The sequence below is a fragment of the Pelodiscus sinensis genome, chromosome 14 (genome assembly GCF_052426305.1).
Source record: "Pelodiscus sinensis isolate ZL-2025 chromosome 14, ASM5242630v1, whole genome shotgun sequence".
NCBI lineage: Eukaryota > Metazoa > Chordata > Testudines > Trionychidae > Pelodiscus > Pelodiscus sinensis.
This window is the reverse complement of record NC_143065.1, coordinates 15461822-15481139: the sequence shown is the minus strand read 5'-3', so window position 1 is coordinate 15481139 and position 19318 is coordinate 15461822. Positions and strand designations below refer to the sequence as shown.

General features: G+C 47.9%; 1 protein-coding gene and 1 long non-coding RNA gene across 3 annotated transcripts in view; one reads left to right on the top strand and one right to left on the bottom strand.

The window, feature by feature from the left end:
- The window catches only part of LOC149523587 (uncharacterized), a 136147-nt gene extending 134243 nt beyond the window's left edge, over window positions 1-1904 (bottom strand). Inside the window, exon 1 of the long non-coding RNA XR_016350650.1 lies at window positions 1755-1904. This is a non-coding gene — a long non-coding RNA (uncharacterized LOC149523587). The remainder of the gene's footprint in view (window positions 1-1754) is intronic.
- Window positions 1905-2504: 600 nt separating this feature from the next.
- Window positions 2505-19116, top strand: LOC106731692 (uncharacterized). 2 transcript variants are annotated; one of them, XM_089781984.1, is made up of 4 exons: window positions 2505-4788; window positions 12288-12350; window positions 15397-15558; window positions 16051-16718. In XM_089781984.1, the coding sequence occupies exon 1, from the start codon at window positions 2507-2509 to the stop codon at window positions 4406-4408; it is 1902 nt and encodes a 633-aa protein (XP_089638110.1). In that variant the 5' UTR covers window positions 2505-2506; the 3' UTR covers window positions 4409-4788; window positions 12288-12350; window positions 15397-15558; window positions 16051-16718. The 2 variants fall into 2 exon arrangements, with proteins under 2 accessions (XP_089638110.1, XP_089638111.1); XM_089781985.1 differs by lacking the exons at window positions 15397-15558; window positions 16051-16718 and adding an exon at window positions 17649-19116.
- The last annotated feature ends 202 nt before the right edge of the window (window positions 19117-19318 follow it).

The following is a 19318-nucleotide window of genomic DNA, read 5'->3' as shown; positions in this document are numbered from 1 at the left end:
AGTTCGAACTAGCAAGTCCACATTGAGTGGACTCTGAACAGGGCTTAATGATGGCCGGAAGCAGTGCCGGCAGGGCATAAAAGGAGGACTTAGAGCATGGAGATACTGTCTCAGGCTAGCCGAGGGCTGCGCTTAAAGGGTCCCGACCCCCACCCCGGACACACAGTTCTAAGGGGTGCCCCGCTTGCAAAGAAGTTCTGGCTTGGAGTGCCCTGAGTGCCCACACTGGGCACATCACACCACTCGGCCATCAGCCCGGCTGCACTTGCCGCAGGCTGCCATCTGGGGAGAGGGAGTAATTGGGGGGCTGCAGGAGAGCTTCCACCCCCAGAAGCCCGCAGAGCCAGCCCAGTCCTCCCCATCGGGGGCTCGTACCCCATTCCTCCCTCACCTCCTTCCACTTGCCCTTCCCTAGCCCCCCTTCTTATTGATGTACAAAATAAAGATAACGTTTCTTCCAACATTGACTCTGTCTTTATTGAAAAAAACTGGGGGAGACTGGGAAAAGGAGGTGGGAGAGGGGAAGAGAAAGGCTGGGAGAGGGGAGGGCAACTAACATGATCAGGGGTTGGGAACAGGTCCCAGATGAAGAGAGGCTACAGAGACTGGGACTGTTCAGCTTAGAACAGAGGAGACAGAGGGGGGACAGGATAGAGGTCTCTAAAAGCAGGGGTTGGGTGGAGAGGGTGCATTCAGAAAAGTTCTTCCTGAGTTCCCATAAAGAAGGACTAGAGGACACCAAAGGAAAGGAATGGGTAGCAGGCTTGAAACTAGTAAGAGAAAGTTGTTCTTGACAAAGCAAATAGTTAACCTGTGGAACTCCTTGCTGCAGGAGGCTGTGAAGGCTACAACTAGAACAGAGTTTAAAGGGAAGTGAGATCAAGTCATGGAGGTTGGGTCCATGGAGTCCTATTAGCCAGGGGGTAGGAGTGGTGTCCCTGCCCAAAGTTTGTGGAAGGCTGGAGAGGGATGGCACGAGACAAATGGCTTGGTCATTGTCTTCGGTCCATCCCCTCCAGGGTCCCTAGGGTTGGCCGCTGTGAGCAGACAGGCTACTGGGCTAGATGGACCTTTGGTCTGACCCAGGACGGCCATTGTAAGCTCAGGGCTCAGTGTCGGGGGTCTCAGTGGACCCCCTTGATTTTCATGCACACCTGGTCCTGGGTGGCCAGGCTGGCAGCTCTCCTGCCCTAGACGGCCACTTTCCTGTGCCTAGTGCGGAGATCGTGGACGAGGTCCACGATGTCCGCACTAGCCCAGGAAGGTGCCCGCCTCTTGCGGTCCAGGGCAAGCTCCCGGGAGCCGCCAGCCTGGTCCCGGCAAGAGGGGGTGGGCTGGGGGGCATCGGGTGGGTGGCTCTGTGCCGTGCCAGGTGCAGGGTCTGCTAGCTGGGTGCTGGCAGGCTTGCACCTGGCACGGGCACCGTAGCCAGCCCGTGCCCCTTTAAGGGGTCCGGGGCCGGGAGGGGGGCATAGAGTTTCCCTGGTGTTGGCCAGAGTGGCCACCAGGGAAACCTGGGGAGGGCTAGCCTCCCACTAGTTCGAACTAAAGGGCTACACAGCCCTTAGTTCGAACTAGCTAGTTCGAACTAGGCGTTAGTCCTCGTAAAATGAGGTTTACCTAGTTCGAACTAAGCGCTCCGCTAGTTCGATTCAAATTCGAACTAGCGAAGCGCTAGTGTAGCGCATAGGAAAGTTAGTTCGAACTAACGTCCGTTAGTTCGAACTAACTTTCTAGTGTAGACATACCCTCACTGACTTGGTGTGGCGGGGTAGCCCCGCTCCTCCCGGAAGCTGCCGGGATGCCGCGATCGTGGGGGGAAGGCTCACCCCCCGGAGCGGCTTGTGCAGCCCGAGCGGGGGGGCCGGCGCACCGGCCGGGTGACGAGCCGGGGCCGGCAGGCCGCGCCGAGAGGGGGCGGGGACAAGCAGACGTGGCGAAGACGTCACGGGGAGGCCGGCCCGGGGAGGGGCCGGAGGCCGACGAGGGGGCTGACATCATCTGCCTGTGCCCGGCGGGCAGTTTAAAAGGTCCCAGTGTGCCCGCGAGCAGGGGGGACGCGGAGGAGACGCACCCCCCCAAGAGCCGGGGAGCGGACGCCGGTATTGGAGGCCCTGGGCAGGACCGGAGGGGAAGCCCAGGTGAGCCAATTGGACCTGGGGGAAGAAGTGGCCCAGGGCAGGGACACGGACCCTGAGAGCGGGGGAGTTTAGGGTTCCTGACCCCCCCCCGCTAGGTGGGGAGTCTTTCCCTGACCTTAAGGCCCTGGGTCGGGGTCCGGAGAGAGGGCGGGCCCGGACTCCCTTTCCCCAACCGCCAAGTTGAACCAAGCGAGACTAGGCGCATTGGGTTGCTAATGACAGTGGCAACTGAGGGGGGTGGACGTAAGCCCTTCCGCACGGGGGTGAACCCCTACACGTGGTGGAGAATGTGGGCACTATAGACCCCGAAACGGGGGTCCGGATAGGGAGGGAAGAGTTAACGAGGTGTTGATTGCCAGGAGACGATGGAGGCAAACAAGATCCTGGAGTGGTGGACGGAGACCCAAAAAGTGCAGCAGCAGCAGCAGATGCAGGCGCCGCAACAGCTCCTCAACCAGTTCCAGGAGCGACAGGAGCAGATGGCGCGAAGGGCGCCGGTGACGGTACCCGGGGCGGCCGTAGGGGCCGGAGGGGAGGTCGGCACTCAACTACCCATACGGCTCACTAAATTGGGGCCGGATGACGACCCGGAGGCCTTCCTGGTGACGTTCGAGAGGGTGGCCACCACCGCGAAATGGCCGCCAGAACATTGGGCTACCCTCCTCGCGCCCTATTTGTCGGGGCCGGCCCAGCTGGCCTACCGGGGGATGTCCGCCAGTGATGCCTTATGCTACTTCAAAGTTAAAGAGGCAATTTTGGATCAGCTGGGGGTCACCCCGGAGACCCACCGCCGGCGGTTCCGCGATGCTAAATACGACCCCTGCGAGCGACCACGAGCCGTGGCCCAGCGGGTAAAGGAAGCGGGGATGAGGTGGCTCGAACCCGAGACTAAGACGGGGGTCCAGGTGGCCGACCTAGTGATATTGGAGCAGTACGTCCGTATCCTCCCTGCGGAGGGGCAGCAGTGGGTGCGGCAACATCTTCCGGAGACCCTAGACGAAGTGGTAACCCTTATGGAGCACTATTTAGCCGCGGAGGGGCCGGAGGGGAAAGGAGCTACGGGGACCCCAGGAGAACCCCGGAGGAGTGAGGCCGGGGCGACAAAGCCCGCGGGAGCCCAGCGTGCAGGGGAAGGATCCGGGAGCTCCCTGGGGCCCCTCCCGGTGAGGAGGCTGGCACCCCAGTGGAGCCGATTGGGCGGGGAAGCCAAGATGGATCGGGTGACCGAGACAGGGCCGGGAACCCCACCGCCCGAAGGGGCCCCGAAGGTAGTTTGCTATCAGTGCGGCCAGGAGGGCCATTACAAGAGGGACTGCACCCTGATGGACTGCACCCTTGGGCAGAGGCACGCGGGAGGCCCGGACAGGAGGGCAGCAAGCGCGGCGCAGGTAATTAAAAGGCTGTGGGTTAACGGGAACCCAGTGGAGGCCATACTCGACTCGGGGTGCAGGCAGACCATTGTCCGGAGGGACGTGATACACCCGGTGCGGACCCGGGGCGCGCCTGTAGCCCTCTGGTGCGTCCACGGGGACATCCACTACTACCCTACGACCTGGGTACGGATAGGGGATGGGGAGCTGGAAGGGGAATGCGTAGTCGCCGTCGGCCCTAAATTAGCATACCCGCTCCTGCTGGGATGGGATTGGCCCGGCCTGAAACGACTCCTGGGGCAGTGGAACAGTGGGAGGAATCCCAGACCGGAGCCAGAAGCAGGGCAGGGGACCCTGGTAGCCCAAGGAGAGCAGGATGGGGGGGGGGTCATGCCAGCGACGGCCCCATCGGCAGGGACACCGGTCGACACCCGCCTCGAGGTAGAGGAAGGTGACTTCCTCACACAGCAATGGGAGGACCCCACCTTACGGGCAGCCTGGGAGCAGGTGCGCACCACTAGGGAGCAGCCAGGAGAAGACCTGCCCAACCAGCCGGACGGGCCCCGATTCGAGGTAAGAGACGACCGCCTGTACCGAGTGTCTCCAGGGAACTTCCCGGGGAGGAAAGATGGCAGCTCCTGGTTCCGAGGCCGTACCGATGGAAGGTCCTGGAATTGGCCCATGAGCACCCGTGGGCCGGAAACCTGGGCACGGAGAAAACCCAGCAGAAGGTACTCCAGAGATTCTATTGGCCCGGGGTGTACCAGGAAATTAAGAATTTCTGTAGCTCCTGCCCACAGTGCCAAAGAACGTCCGGGACCCGGGTCCCGCCGGCTCCCCTGGTTCCCCTGCCCGTGGTGGGGACCCCCTTTGAACGGGTGGCATTGGACCTGGTAGGACTGCTCGAGAAATCAGGGCGCGGGCACAGTTACATCCTGGTCATCGTGGACTATGCCACCCGTTGCCCAGAGGCAGTGCCCCTGTAAAGAGCCACGGCCCCCGCCATAGCAGAGGCATTGGTCAAGTTATTCTCATGGGTCGGGCTGCCCAGAGAGTTACTGACGGATCAGGGGACGAACTTAACTTCTAAGGTTATGACGGAACTGTGTAAGGTCTTGCAGATTAGGAAGCTCCGGACGTCGGTATACCATCCCCAGACCGATGGGCTTGTGGAGCGCTTCAACCGCACGCTGAAATGGATGCTCCGGAAGTTCTCACAGGACGACCCCCGGGAATGGGATAAGCTGCTCCTGGCACTGAAGTTCGCCGTCAGAGAGGTACCACAGGCATCACTCGGGTACTCCCCCTTTGAGTTGTTATACAGGCGGCGACCGCGGGGAATCTTGGACCTTGTAAAGGAGGGCTGGGAAACGTCGGTCTCTCCCGCCCTGGGGGCGGCCCAGTACGTACAGAAATTGAGGGGGACCCTCCATGCCCTGGCGGGCCGGGCACAAGAGAACTTAGAAAAGGCGCAAGAAGGGCAGAAGGCCTACAACGATAAAAAGGTGCAGGTGAGGGAGTTCGAACCGGGCGAGCAAGTCCTACTATTGCTGCCTAGTGGGGAGTCCAAGCTCTTAGCCCACTGGCAGGGGCCCTTCCGGGTAATAAGGAAACTCGGCCCGGTGTAGATGGGTGGCAAATCTTGCCAGTCTAGACGCAGCCTTAGTCATTGCATCCTCATAAAAGTAAGAGACAAGATTTCAGGGAAAGTGTAGAGTGCAGTATAACCAACAGGCTGCTCAGTGAAATCAGAAACTCATCCTGCTTGATCATGTTCAGTCATCTGTGAAGGGGAAATTCCTTTCCAGACCCTAAAGTTGCAGTCAGCTGCCACCTGAGCGTACAAGACCACTTATAAAACAGACTATGCAGTATGCAAAGGTCAGCAACCCAAACTCAAAGTCCCATTGCACAAAAAAGAAACAGAAGAAAGGGGAAAATGACTGAGAGCAGACCTGGTGAGAACAAATGGGACTGGAGTATAATGTTCCATGAGGATTTCATATGTTTTCCACTTAACAAAAAAAATCAAAATTTGAATTTCCAAAAAATGTCAAGCAGTTCTAGCAGAAAATCACCCCCATGCATTAGTGAGTTATAATGGCAAAGAGAAGCAGGTGGCAAATCCAGACACTTGGAATATCAATTCTAGTAAAATCAGATCATTTCTACCACCCCGCTGTCAGTGGCTAGTTCTGCAGCCCCAGAGAGAGTGCCAATTGCATCCCAGTTGTCCAAGAGCACACACAAATTCCCTGAGCAGCTGGGACATGCATGGTCAATATGCAAAGTGCCTGCTATTTTCATGGAGCAGTGAGTTTGCATGTAATTGTAAGATTTTGCCCAAAGACCATCTCACACCATCACCACTGCCGTTTTTCCAAGTAAAAATCTATGCCCAAGACACTAGTGGGAAATGCTATTTCGTAATGATTCATATTTGATTTGATTTGTGAAAAATCTTGAGCTCTCAAACGTACAAACCATCCAGAGAGAAAGCAAGCCATATATTTACTACCCAAAGATATATCTACTTAATAACAACTTGTCTAATTACTGCACACTGGGCTAAATGTCTTTGTCATGTTAAACTCACAGTTTAAATGTGCCATAGACAGAAATGATACAATACAGAATTTCTCCTTTAAAAAGTTTTTCTTCACTTTAGATTCTTCACTCACAATAGTTCACATAAGTGCCACCATCGGCACTTTCAGTGGAATTACTTTTCCTGTCTTAGATCACAGGAGAATGACACACACACACACACACATATCCATTGATACTAATGGTAGCAATGAAAGATTGCTAGTGTAGAAAGTAGTTAAAATGTCACAAGTCTATTTCACTTCAACCTATTCTCAAGTAGGATTAGGTGACTCACTGTAGTAATGGTGGCAGCAGACTGTAGCCTTGTCAAATTAGTGTCAAGCAGCTAGGATAGGGGGTTTTTTTTCAGAAGAGGTATGCAAATAGTAATCATATTTGCATACCTTCTTCCGTTTGTTTTCTGGAAGAGGCTTTTCTGTCATTTGGCCCCGTCTACATGGGGCCAAATGTTGGAAAAGAAACCTCTTTCGAAAGCCCCCTTTTTCCTTGTAAAATGAGATTTACAGGGGGGTTTTGAAGGGGGGGTTCTAACATTTGGCCCCATGTAGACAGGGCCAAATGGTAGAAAAGTCTCTTCCGGGGAAAAAACAGAAGAAGGTATGCAAATGTGAGCGCTATTTGCATACTTCTTCAGAAAAAAAAGACAGTGTAGCCATATCCCTACAGTTTTTTGCATAATGGTTGAAAAATATTTGTTTTTTCATGTTCAATTCCAGTACTGTTTCTCACCACAGTTTACAGTAATTCCTTAAGGTAGATCCCCTGTCTGATATGCTGTTTATAAGATATGCACTGAGGCAGCTAGCATGCTGTGTTATCCATTTAGAGTATGATATAATGCAACTTGGACAAATTCCTTTAAACAGGATTTAATACATGAATACCCTCCCCACTAATCAACTGTGAGCTTGAAGGCTTGTTATTCTCAGTGAATTCCAATACCATACAGGAAGAAATTGACTTTGCACCTGCCATTTAGTTTCCTGATGGAAATGACATACAGTACTGTAGTATATACTATGGTGATGTTAGCTAACTCTAGCTTCAAGCTGTCATGATGGAGGCAGGAAATGGATGGGTCAGTAAAATAACATGCTCTCTTCTGATGTTCATGACTGACTTCTATTCCAGTGCTGGCAAATAAGCACTGTTTCCATGGCAACCTTCTAACCAAACATCATACTTGGAAATTATTCACATTCTTGAGATCCCTTTAAAGGTCTGACTGATAGTTTGTAGATTGCAGAGTCAGGAACATTCAGTTTAAAGTAATGCCTACTGCCTCGGTTTTCAGAATGTTTCTTCACTCAAATCAATAGTTGAGGCATGTTTATCATCTAGGGCTTCATGGAAATCTGAGGATCCTTGAACTAGTTTGCTGAACTGAACTTAAACATGGTGATCAGGATAGCTATCTTTGACAGCACATGTGTGTGTCATTGTCATGTTAGGACTATGGTTTAATGTTAGTTTTAAGGGTCTGGAGATGAAATCCCAGCCACACTGAAGTCAACTGCTACTTTTTGTACGGCCCAGATTATAAAAGAAATGTCAGTTTCCCAACAGTGTCCTGCACGACAGAGTCTCTTTTTCAGTTCACAGGCAGGAAGTGAAATTCAAGTTTGGACTCACCAAATCTGTGGTCAGTAGGCAAACCTGAAGGGTTACCCCCAGGACAGAATATTCACAGTAACAGAGTTTTCTCCTTCTCGAGTGTGTATTGGTCAATGCTCTTCCAACTGTCAGAAAGAAACTTTTGGAATTCATCCGCCATATGAGTGAGTCCCCTTGCCTACAGCTTTTGCCAAGACAGTTGGTACTTTCTCCAACTGCAAAGCTTTTGCTTTTCCATCATATTTGTAGCCATTGGCTTTGATATGATGGTTGTATGTCTCATATCACATGAGTTTGAAGAACACAATGACAGTTTATTTCCTTCCTCCTCATCCTCTGATATTGCAATACAACCGAGTGTAAGCTATAATGTTCTGCAGAAAAATGAGGAATATTCAGTGTCTCTCAATACATACAAATCAGCGAACATTTTCACAGCTTTGCACAAATATCAGGGAACATCCACACAATCCCTCCGAGGTGGCATTATCCCTGTTGTATACTATGGGGAAATGAAGGCAGAGTCAAGGTATTTCTCTAAGGCTGAACACAGCAGACCAATCAACAATAGCACTCTGATTGGAATTGATTTATAGCATTGTTCTCCTACACTAACCATGATCACAGCCTATGTAACTAAATTGAAAACCCTAGACACTAATTTTAGCCAAAGAATGTCTAAGATAGTTTCAGGGTAAGAAACCATTATAACATATCAATTAAAATAATGAATGTAGAGGGTACTTTAGGATATGTGAGGTTTTGACCGTAGTACTAGATCATTCTCATTCATTAAGGAACTTTATAAATAGTAAGGAGTTAAACATTGTTTTAATGAACTGTGAAATGCATGTGTCATCTTCAACATCAATAATTCAGATATCACTGATCACACTGATTTTGTGTTCAAGTGGATCATGTTCCCTAAATATTTTATTAAAAATTGTATTTAAAATAGTTAATGGATGCTTTCAAAGAATAACTCATTTCTAGATACATCACACCACCCGGTTCTTAATTATTAGAAAGGTAATCCTATATTGTAACTGATTTTAAGCATTTTGCCTTTCTACATTTATTTCTAATTTCATGTAACCAGGAGATTTCTTTTTAAAAGAGGGCATTTTAACATTTAATATCTGACATGCATAAGGATTTCTAATATCCAAATAGCAATTATATTTAAAGGGAAGTTAGTGATTCATGAAATAGAAAATTACAATGTAGCATACTTTGATTATGATTACTTACACTCAGTAAGAAGGTTTTCTTGGCAAGCACTGTGGAACAGAGCAAAATATGTCCACATTCTGACCTTAGAAATGATGAATAAGCTCCATCAAATCATCTTGCAATGATGCGTCACAGAGGTGGATAAAACAAAATTCACAGAAGAAATCTATATTTTCCATTGAAGATTTAAATTTGTCAACAAAAAGGACACACTTTTCACGTGCTTTAGAAATATTGGTTTTGCGCCATTTTATTCCATGAGAAAGGAAAGATCTTCTATTCCAGTCAGCATTCTATAGACTCTTTTACAGGCATCCATCATTATTTGCTCACTGAAGCATTATACACAGAAAAAAGGGACAGCTAAACTGATTTAAACCAGACCTAGAGAAATCTGATAGATATTGAGCTTTAGGTATAAATTACAATTGGCCTTTCACCTATAAAAAAGAGAAACATGGCCTGACCGAATATCACAGATTCTCATGGCTAGCTCTGAAACCGTTATTGTGAATTATTACTGGGCAAAATGAATTATGGCAGGGCAAAATTTCCACCACCTCCTCTTTACAGTTTAAACTAACTAATATGCTACCTTGGAGATAGAGCAGAGATTAGAAAGTTCTAAATTTCTATATAGCTCCAATAGAAGAGTGCCCACAAATTAGCTATGTAGGACAATAAAACTGCTCTGTTATTTGGAGACCGTTAGCTTTCTGGGTTTTCCCCTAGCTATGTCCCTTTAATCAAGGAAAATGGTCAAACATCTGTAGCTTTCTTTCCCTCCCTATTTGATTGGCTCTTGCTCTCTTCCCTATGGGTATGTCTACACTACCCTCCTAGTTCGAACTAGGAGGGTAATGTATGCATACCGCACTTGCTAATGAAGCCCGGGATTTGAATTTCCCAGGCTTCATTAGCATAAGCGGGGAGCCGCCATTTTTAAATCCCCGCTGCTTCGAACCCCGTGCAGCGCGGCTACACGGGGCTCGAACTAGGTAGTTCGGACTAGGGTGCCTATTCCGAACTACCGGTACACCTCGTTTCACGAGGAGTAACGATAGTTCGGAATAGGAACCTAGTCCGAACTACCTAGTTCGAGCCCCGTGTAGCCACGCTGCACGGGGTTCGAAGCAGCGGGGATTTAAAAATGGCGGCTCCCCGCTTATGCTAATGAAGCCCGGGAAATTCAAATCCCGGGCTTCATTAGCAAGTGCGGTATGCATACATTACCCCGCTAGTTCGAACTAGCGGGGTAGTGTAGACATACCCTATCTTACTTAGGGGGCAAAAAACCCCTGTATATTTTCCATTTCAATTTATTTAATTAACTTTTTAACACTACTGTTGAGGAATCACACGATTGTGTTTTTGTTATCAACCAAGTTGGGAGAGTTTCATAAATGTGCAAAAATGACTGAAGCATCCAACCCAGAGATTGTAAGCATGAAACATGGAGGCAGGATTGGGAAAGGAGATTAACTAAGGGATACACTGGGCTGTGATTGCAATTTGTGTAGACACAGCTGAGCTAGCTTTACTGTAGTGAGCTAAGGCACTGAAGCAGTGAAGTCGTATCAGCATGGACTTCAGAACAGGCAGTACAAGTCCAACCAGAACACTGGAAAATGGTTTGTGTTCTATGCCAGTGTTCAAGCTAGCTCATGTATATCTAAGCAAACCTTAATCACGCGCTTTGGTTACAGTATAGGGACACCCTGAGAGAAAAGCAGGAAAGGCAAGAGGACAGTAATGGCAATATAGCAAGAAGCAAAAATAATACAAAGGGCAGGATTCCGACTATCAGGACTAGCTCTACTCTAGCCAATGGCATTACTCGGGGTAAAACTAGAGCAAAATAAGGACCAGGCTGCTAGATCACATTAAGGTATGTGATTTAGTATTTGGTAGCAGTGAAATGAACATGCATGAGATAAAGAACAGGGGACAAATTATCTTTAGTTATCCCTATGTCGGTCTTTAAGCACTGCATGAAGATTGCTTGCCATAGAAAGCAGCCACTCACAAACTTCCTAGCCACAATAGTCCATTTAAATGGCCTTGCTCTCTAATGTACATCCTTAAATATACATGGGGATGTGGCATGGGAGGGATTAAAAAGCGTAAGCTATGCTGTTGCTTATCTCACCTGGAGACCCATCAGGCTCTATCCCTCTATTGCACATTAGTCATACTCAAAATGCTGCTGTTAACCATTTAGCAGGTTCATCCTGTTGCCAACCTGCAATCAGATATCCTTCCCTACCTGCTCCAAAACACAGCCCAAACTATTCCCAACATTCTAGTTTCACTTGCATAGAATCTATGAATTGCTCCACAGAGTTTGGTGTTTGGTTAATTAAATGAATTACTTATCACAAGCACCTAAGAGCTGGACACATGCCAAGATCCCAGTATACAAGGCATCTTGGAAACTCAGAGCAAAGAGACAATGTCTTATACTTAAATTGTCAACTTTTTGGTGGAGACAGCCTGGGGACCACAAGGATACACTGAGACAGATGGTCAGCATGATTGATACCAGTCTCAGAACTCCAGTTGCCCTTGTAAGCATCACAATAAAATCAACATTTAAGACGAGATTGCCAGACTCCTTTGAAAGAAAAACAGGCTAGTAATCAGATTAAACACTAAAATACCTAATATCAAAGAGCCTAGTCCAGTTACTCAAGTAGTGCAAATCAGCATAGATACTTAGAAATCAGAGCCTCAACTGGTATAAATTCCAATGAAGAAAGAAGGGCTAAGACAGTTTATACCAGCTAAAGGTCTACTCCTCAACATTAAAGGCTATGTCTACACTACTGCAGTAAGGTTCGCAATCTAGCTACATGAATAAGGTAATGGGAGTCGACTTACATTAAATTGAGTTACTGTGGGGCTGGAGGGAAGAAACTCCCCCATCAATGTATTTTACTCTTTTTCGTCAGCAATAGACTACAGCTCTCCAATCGGCCACTATCTGTGGTCGATTCGGTGGCTCTTCACTAGCTCTGCTAAATTGCCCGCTGGTGGACTGATCTCTGAGTTTCGATCCCATGTATAGTGTAAGCCTTCCCATATACGTTCCTCTGTGGAAAACTGCTCAGCCTGCAGTTTGGCTCAAGTGCTTTTCTGTGAGCTCTGACTCAATGGTAACTAAATGTAATTTCCTGTAATTACTCTTTGTAATATGTTTAACAGTATATTTTCTCCTTCAAAATCATCACAATATTTCTTTAATGCATAATGGTATTGCAAACAGACAGTTTAGTATTTATTACCCTCTTAACATTGCTGTTTTCAATGTTTTTTGCAGTTTCTTCTGTGTATTTGATTTATGACATTTTCCTTCTGCATCAACTGCCATCATTGCCAGCAGGTAAAAATGGTGTAATTGGCAGATAAATTTACTTTGCAGGGGTTTCTTTTGCTGACATGCCACAATGACAGAAAATTACTTCAGAAAACAAACGCAAATTCCCAGTAAGGTAATTCTATTGGTGAAATTATTCATGGGTTTATGAGGCTTGCTCTTCAAACAGGTAAGCAGCCCAAAAGTGTTTCCTTAACCAATCTGGCCATGTTTAGTGACTCGGTTGATAATCCAGCTCAGGATAATTCTGGATTGCACTACCCTAAGCCTCTCTCAGCACTCAAGATGACATTATCCCATTTCAGAGGGGGCTAATTAACAAATAAGAAAGTAAGTCTGCTAGAAATGCCCAATCATTTTATATTTGAGATCTTGTTGTCATTATGTAATAAAATAAACCAGAGGTGAGGAAGCTTAGGCCAGGGGGAGGGGGGCAGATATAGTCCCTGGTTTGCCTGAATCTGATCCCTGAGGCTCAGCATTGGGGAGCTTGTGCTGGTGCTCCAGCCTCCCCCCTGCCCCCCCATAACAGAGCTGGAGCACACAAAATCTACTAAACTGGCTCCCCCAGGCTCTGGTGTGTGAGGGGAAGTGGGGAGTTTCTTTCTCCTTCTTTCCACATCCATGAGAGGTTTTTTGGAGGGGGAGTTGTTTCTTTGCTTTTTCTTTTCACTTGTGTGCGGCTTCCGACTGATTTTTCTGTGAGTCAGTAGCCCCCATCCCAAGAAAGGTTCCACACTCCTACAATAAACCAACTATTGAATCTAAATTTTGGACTCCTCTACATCATTGTAATCTACAGTAATTTCACAAGAATATTTTTAAAACATCTCAGACTATACTTATAATTAGTGACTATATCACTGCTTCTTTCAAAACAAGTTTTAATAGCACCTTTTAGTGCAATGCATGAATTATTTTCCTGGATGTACTCATGATATTTTGCCAATTATTCTTCAGTTAAAAGGTTTTTGAGAACCTATAGCTGTAATTTACTTCTGTGTATGACTACCAAACCATTTACTATTTCTTGGAAAGTCACTCCTAGTCCCTTAAATTCTTAGAGATTTCTGAATATGACTCAGTGGAGGAATTCTATCCAAGATACTGTACCTCTACTCCTAAATATTTGCCCTTAGTTGGATCAGGCAGGAAGAAATAATCTCAGATGTTTGGATCTAGAACAATGAACTGTTAATTGCATTAGCCCCAGAACTTTATAAATGGCCCATTCATGACAGGAGGAACAGAGGCAGCTGACCAGGGTGTTACAGAAAGAAAGCATCTAATCAGCTCTTCATAACACGAATATGGTTTACTACCTGCTTTGCTACGGTCATCCTGGTATGTGTACGATGGGGTGCAGTCATAGAAGTCCTTTTGGGATTTTTCCTCAGTGTGCTGATCATGCCACTGACATCAACATTCATGCTCTCTAGGGCTTCTCACCATCCTGGCTTGATGGGCTAGATCCTCTAGTTTCCCCCAGATCATTCATAGAGTTGGGGTTACCACCCTGCCACTGCAGAGCAACGCACATACTGAACCACCTTAGCTCTGGGAGGACGCAGCTCTAGGGCACATCACTCAGGAAACCGGTACACAGAAAGTGATCAAAACCCTGAACAAAGCAGTCTTTAAAAGTTTTACACAGTGAAAGCTCATTAGGTAAGCTCCCTTTATCAATGAAAGAGATATGCACAGTGGTGGCTCCCTCAGGTAACAATTATTTACACTGGGCCTGTTAAGGAAAATACTTTTTTTTTTTCACTAAGTACAAGCAGTAGGAGTTAAGTGGCTGCAAGTAAAAATAGACAAACCAAAGTAAGTTACTAAATTAAAACGAATCGAAAATGTGTAAAAGTTTCAGAGAGGTAGCCGAGTTAGTCTATAACAGGAAAAACTTAAAAAGCAACAGTTTAGTAGCACTTTAAAGACTAACAAAACATGTAGATGGCATCACGAGCTTTTGTGGGCATAGCCCACTTCTTCAGATGACCGAAGTGTAGAACCAAGAATAAATAAGAGAAGGAGGGAGTGGGAAAGGGAGAGAAGGAAAAAAATTGGAGGGGAGGGAGGGAGGGAGGGAGGGAACAGTGGGTAGATAAGTTTCAAAGAGTTAGCCAAGCCACTCTGTAACAGGAAAAAATTTAAAAACAACTAATAGTCTATTAGCATCTTAAAGACTGAATAGTTAAAAGAGGCTGATAAGAGCCATTAGTATGCACTAGGAAAGGAAGAGTACTAGCACCAGAATCTACACAAATGTCAAGAACCATTGGCACCTTCATTGTTTGTTTGGGTATGTCTACATATCAAAGTTAATTCGAAATAACAGCCGTTATTTCAAATTAACTTTAATAGCATCTATACAGGCAAACCGCTATTTCGAAATAAAATCGAAATAGCAGGGTGCTTAATTCGAATTAGTTAAACCTCATTCTATGAGGAATAATGCCAAATTTGAAATAGCTAATTCAAAATAAGTGCTGTATAGATGCTTATTTTGAAATAGGGGGCCTCCAGCTCTTCCCAGGGAGCCCTGGTGGCCACTCTGGGCCAAACCAGGAAAACTCCTCTCCTCTCTCCCAGCCCCAGAGCCCTTAAAGGGGTAGACTCTGCCCACACTGCATGTGCCAGCTACAGGCCTGCAAGCACAGAGCCAGTAGTCACTGACCCTGACACAGTGGCCCCAAGATAAGTTGGGTAGCCAGATCCAGCCAGCCCTCCAATGCCCAGTCCCTCAGCTCCCAGGAGCCAGCCAGGGGCCAGAGAAGGCAGGCGCCATCCTGGACTAGTGCGGAGATCATGGACCTCATTGAGGTTTAGGGGGAGGCCTCCAACATCCATGATCTCCGCTCTAGATGGAGGAACGCAGCCGTCTACAGCTGCATAGCTGCCACCATGGCCACTAAAGGCCACATGCGCACCCCAGAACAGGTGCGCATGAAAATTAAAGAATTGCGGTAGGGATATGACATGGCCACACGGAGCATCTCCCGAACAGGGCTACACACCTGCCCCTATTTCAAGGCCCTGGATTGCATCCTAGGGTGCGGGACAGTCCATGCCAGCCCAGGGGGCAGCGAGCTGGGAGCAGAGGGCCCTGACCAGGGCACGGAGGAGGAGCCGCTACAGAGGATGCCATGCCGGCAGGACCTCTGAGCTGTCCCAGCAGCGGAGTCACCAGGGTCATACAGGGAGGCTACATCATGTAAGTGCCATCACTGTCCCCTTCCTGCAGGGGGTGGGGAAGGAGACCAGGGACCACGCGCGTGGGCCTTGCTTACCACAGATCACGCAGCAACCTGTGCATGTGCGAGCACATGCCATGCCACCCCTGCGCAGGTGGCTCCAGCTGCGTGCCACTCAGGAACCGGGGCCTGATAGCCATACACGGGTGTGAAGAGATCTGACATGCTCCTGACCCTGGGGCAGGACACAGCAGGATGCCCTCCCTTCACAAGCCCCCTCTATACAGAGGTAGGGGACATTTCCCCTCCACCGTGGCCGCACTAGGGTCATGGGTGTGGTCTCGGGGCAGCTCCCACTCCTGGGGATAACAGGACATTCCGACGATGGCCTCTGTGCAAGCACAGCAGCTCTGACGGTGCAGGGCACGGTCATCCTCACCTCACAGAGGGGGGCTGGGCTTCATCCACTGTGTCCCCAGGGAGAATTGACCACTTCTCTTCTTTCTCCACAGCTGCACCAGCTGCGTGTGTAGGGTGCACAACCCCACCCGGGACATCCTCCCGTACCCAAGGGCTCAGCAGGTCCAGCCGAACACTGCAGGGGTACCAAGACCAGCAGTTGGGGGCCCTGCGAGCCCTGCACTGCACCATGGAGCAGAAGGTGCAGAATAACTGGGAGTTTCGGCGGGAGCTGCTTGCCTAGGGTCGTGCCATCTGTGTCCATCTGCAGACCCTGGTGCAGAGCGTGCTGCCTTGTGCCGCTACAGTGCCTGCTGCCGCCCCAGCTCCCGCTCCTCTTCCCACTCCTCCCCCTCCCGCCTCTATCTCCTCAACCTCCACACCCTCCTCCTCAATCTCCACACCCCCCACCCCAACCTCCACACCCTCCTCCCCATCCCCTTGGGGACATCAAGGCCCCCACACCCTCCTTGCTGGGAGACAGTTGGCCCAGTGAGACCCCCACCCCAAGCCTTGAGCTTCCCCTCATCCTTGTTTCCCTTGCTTCCCCGTTCCAGCTCCCTCTTCCAGTTTTCCCCCTCCCCTCTCCCGCCCCCTTTTCCCAGTGTCCCCAGAGTTTCATTCCCCCCCCCCATTTTGTTAAATAAAGAGAGTTTATATTTTTGAAAATATATGTATTTTATTTGCCAGTAGGAAGAGGGGTTAGGGAGGGGTAAGTGGAAGCCAGGCAAGCAATCAGGGACACCTGAGAACCGGCTGCCCGGGGATGGGGGGTGTCCCTTTAAGTACAGGCCTCAGATAGCCTCAGGCAACAGCCACACAAATACACTCCTTATCTGATGCCCTAACCCTGACCTGGTTCTGGCTACCCTTAACTCCAAATCAGTGTCCATTTAGTGCATTTTGTGTGTAGACACATTATTTCAAAATAACTTATTTCGAATTAACTATTTCAAAATAAAATTTTTCAAAATAATGCTATAGTGTAGACATACCCTTTGGTGGATAATGTGCAAGCCATCTGATATCACAATTTAGACCATTAGCATGAGAATTAAACTTGTGAAAGAAGTGGAATTCCAATCCTTCTCTGTGTATTTGGCTTGTGTAATTGGTCTGCAAGTTCTAAGTCTCTAAGGGTATGCCTACACTACCCTCCTAGTTCGAACTAGGAGGGTAATGTAGGCATACCGCACTTGCAAATGAAGCCCGGGATTTGAATTTCCCGGGCTTCATTTGCATAGCGAGGAGCCGCCATTTTTAAATCCCCGCTGGTTCGAACCCCGTGTAGCGCAGCTACATGGGGCTCGAACTAGGTAGTTCGGACTAGGTTCCTATTCCGAACTACCGGTACACCTCGTGGAATAGGAATCCTAGTCCGAACTACCTAGTTCGAGCCCCGTGTAGCCGCGCTACATGGGGTTCGAACCTGCGGGGATTTAAAAATGGCGGCTCCCCGCTTATGCAAATGAAGCCCAGGAAATTCAAATCCCGGGCTGCATTTGCAAGTGCGGTATGCCTACATTACGCCGCTAGTTCGAACTAGCGGGGTAGTGTGGACATACCCTAAGAAACTTCTTGCATACAGATTTTTCTTACCCTAAACAGCTGTGACTATTGTGGAGTTGAGAGAATCTTTCATTTCCCACAGACCCAACTGGCAAACAACACAAAAGAAGTTGAAGGAGCCAGCCCTGTGGCATGCCTCTTTCTCCTCAGCCTTACAAAAGTACTTCCACGGAGGACCAAGAGCCACAGATCTGCACAGATGCGGGTAGGACATGGCTGATAGCTCTTCACCGGATTCTCCTCGCCTATGTTATTTTGTAAGAGCTATCAACATCCTCCCCACCCCTGCCACGCCGAGCAGACAGGGAGCCAGTGAGAGTCATGCCAAGGGACTGACAGGTGAAAGAGAACCAATATCCATGTCAGGCTAAGATCTGAACTCAGACTGATATCGTTGGGAATTAAAATACTTTGATTAAACTTTCATTTCTCTGTTCTCCACGGCAGTCATATCCTTCTGTTTTCCTAAATTCCCTCATCTCTGTTTTGATTGACCTCACACAGCTTTGGTTAAAACAGCTTTTTAAACCTATAAATGCACAAGGAGAAATGGCCTGACAACACCACAGCAAAATAGAGCTAAATTCCAAAAAATAGGGACATAGAGATAGAACATAAAAAGCCTCTTAGGAAGAGATTGGGGGAGGGGAGGGTGTTGCTCAATAGGGTTGACTGACGAAGAAAAATTCTATTGTGGGGGAAAAAATGAGGTTTTGAAATTTATTTGCATTCTGATGTGGGATGGAACCAACACCTTTCAAAATCTTTACACATGCTCACTCACTCCCCCAACATAACCAATAGCACAGTGGGTCAGGCACTCTGAGAGTGTGCCCCAATCACTGGGTTATTGCCTAGTCTGGGATGGATTCTCTCCCAAACACTGGCCATGGGGAAAACTTCCTGCAGAGGTTCATCAAAACCAAACACATTCCTTTACTACAAATGTTTAGCTTCCAACAAATCAGCATTTTTCAACCAAGAAAAGTCATAGTCCTTTTGAAGTCAGTAAAGTTTGTTGAAGTCAACAGAGCTACAGCAATTTATACCATCTGGGGATCTGCTCCTTGTATCTCCATGTCACTTCCTCTTAATCAAATGAAGGTAAAACAGACCAATGATAATGTATAAGCCCTTATTTCTAACCACATATGGTATTTACAATTTTTCAGAGATGAATTCAGCTTATGAGGAAATATAGAACCAGAGCTTCTCAATGGACATGAAACAGGGAACAGCTAGCGTTAACCACTGGGAAATAATATTTTGGAACTTTTGGGGGTATGGGTGGAGAAAGAAAGGTTTGTCAGAGCTGGAAGGGTTTGAAATATTGCACAGTCTGAATTCCTAAAGCAAATTAAAGATGGTTTCTGCATATAAAAACATTATGTTTAAAAAAGTCATGGTTAAAATTACAGTCTTTTTATTTTATTAATAAGCCAGTTTTCCTTTTCGGTGAATAGGTGCTTCATTTTGCCTGGAAGAATTGTTTTTCATGTGGGTGCTTTTGACAAGTCTCATTAAAATAACAACATACCTCTATGTATAGATTTATACATTAGGGCTATGTCTACACTGGCCCCTTTTCCGGAAGGGGCATGTAAATTTCACTAGTCGTCGTAGGGAAATCCGCGGGGGATTTAAATATCCCCCGCGGCATTTAAATAAAAATGTCCGCCGCTTTTTTCCGGCTTTTAAAAAAGCCGGAAAAGAGCGTCTAGACTGGCCCCGATCCTCCGGAAAAAGTGCCCT

Coding starts and splice junctions, on each gene's coding strand:
- LOC106731692 (XM_089781985.1), top strand. CDS start 2,507: ATGGAGGCAAACAAGATCCTGGAGTGGTGGACGGAGACCCAAAAAGTG.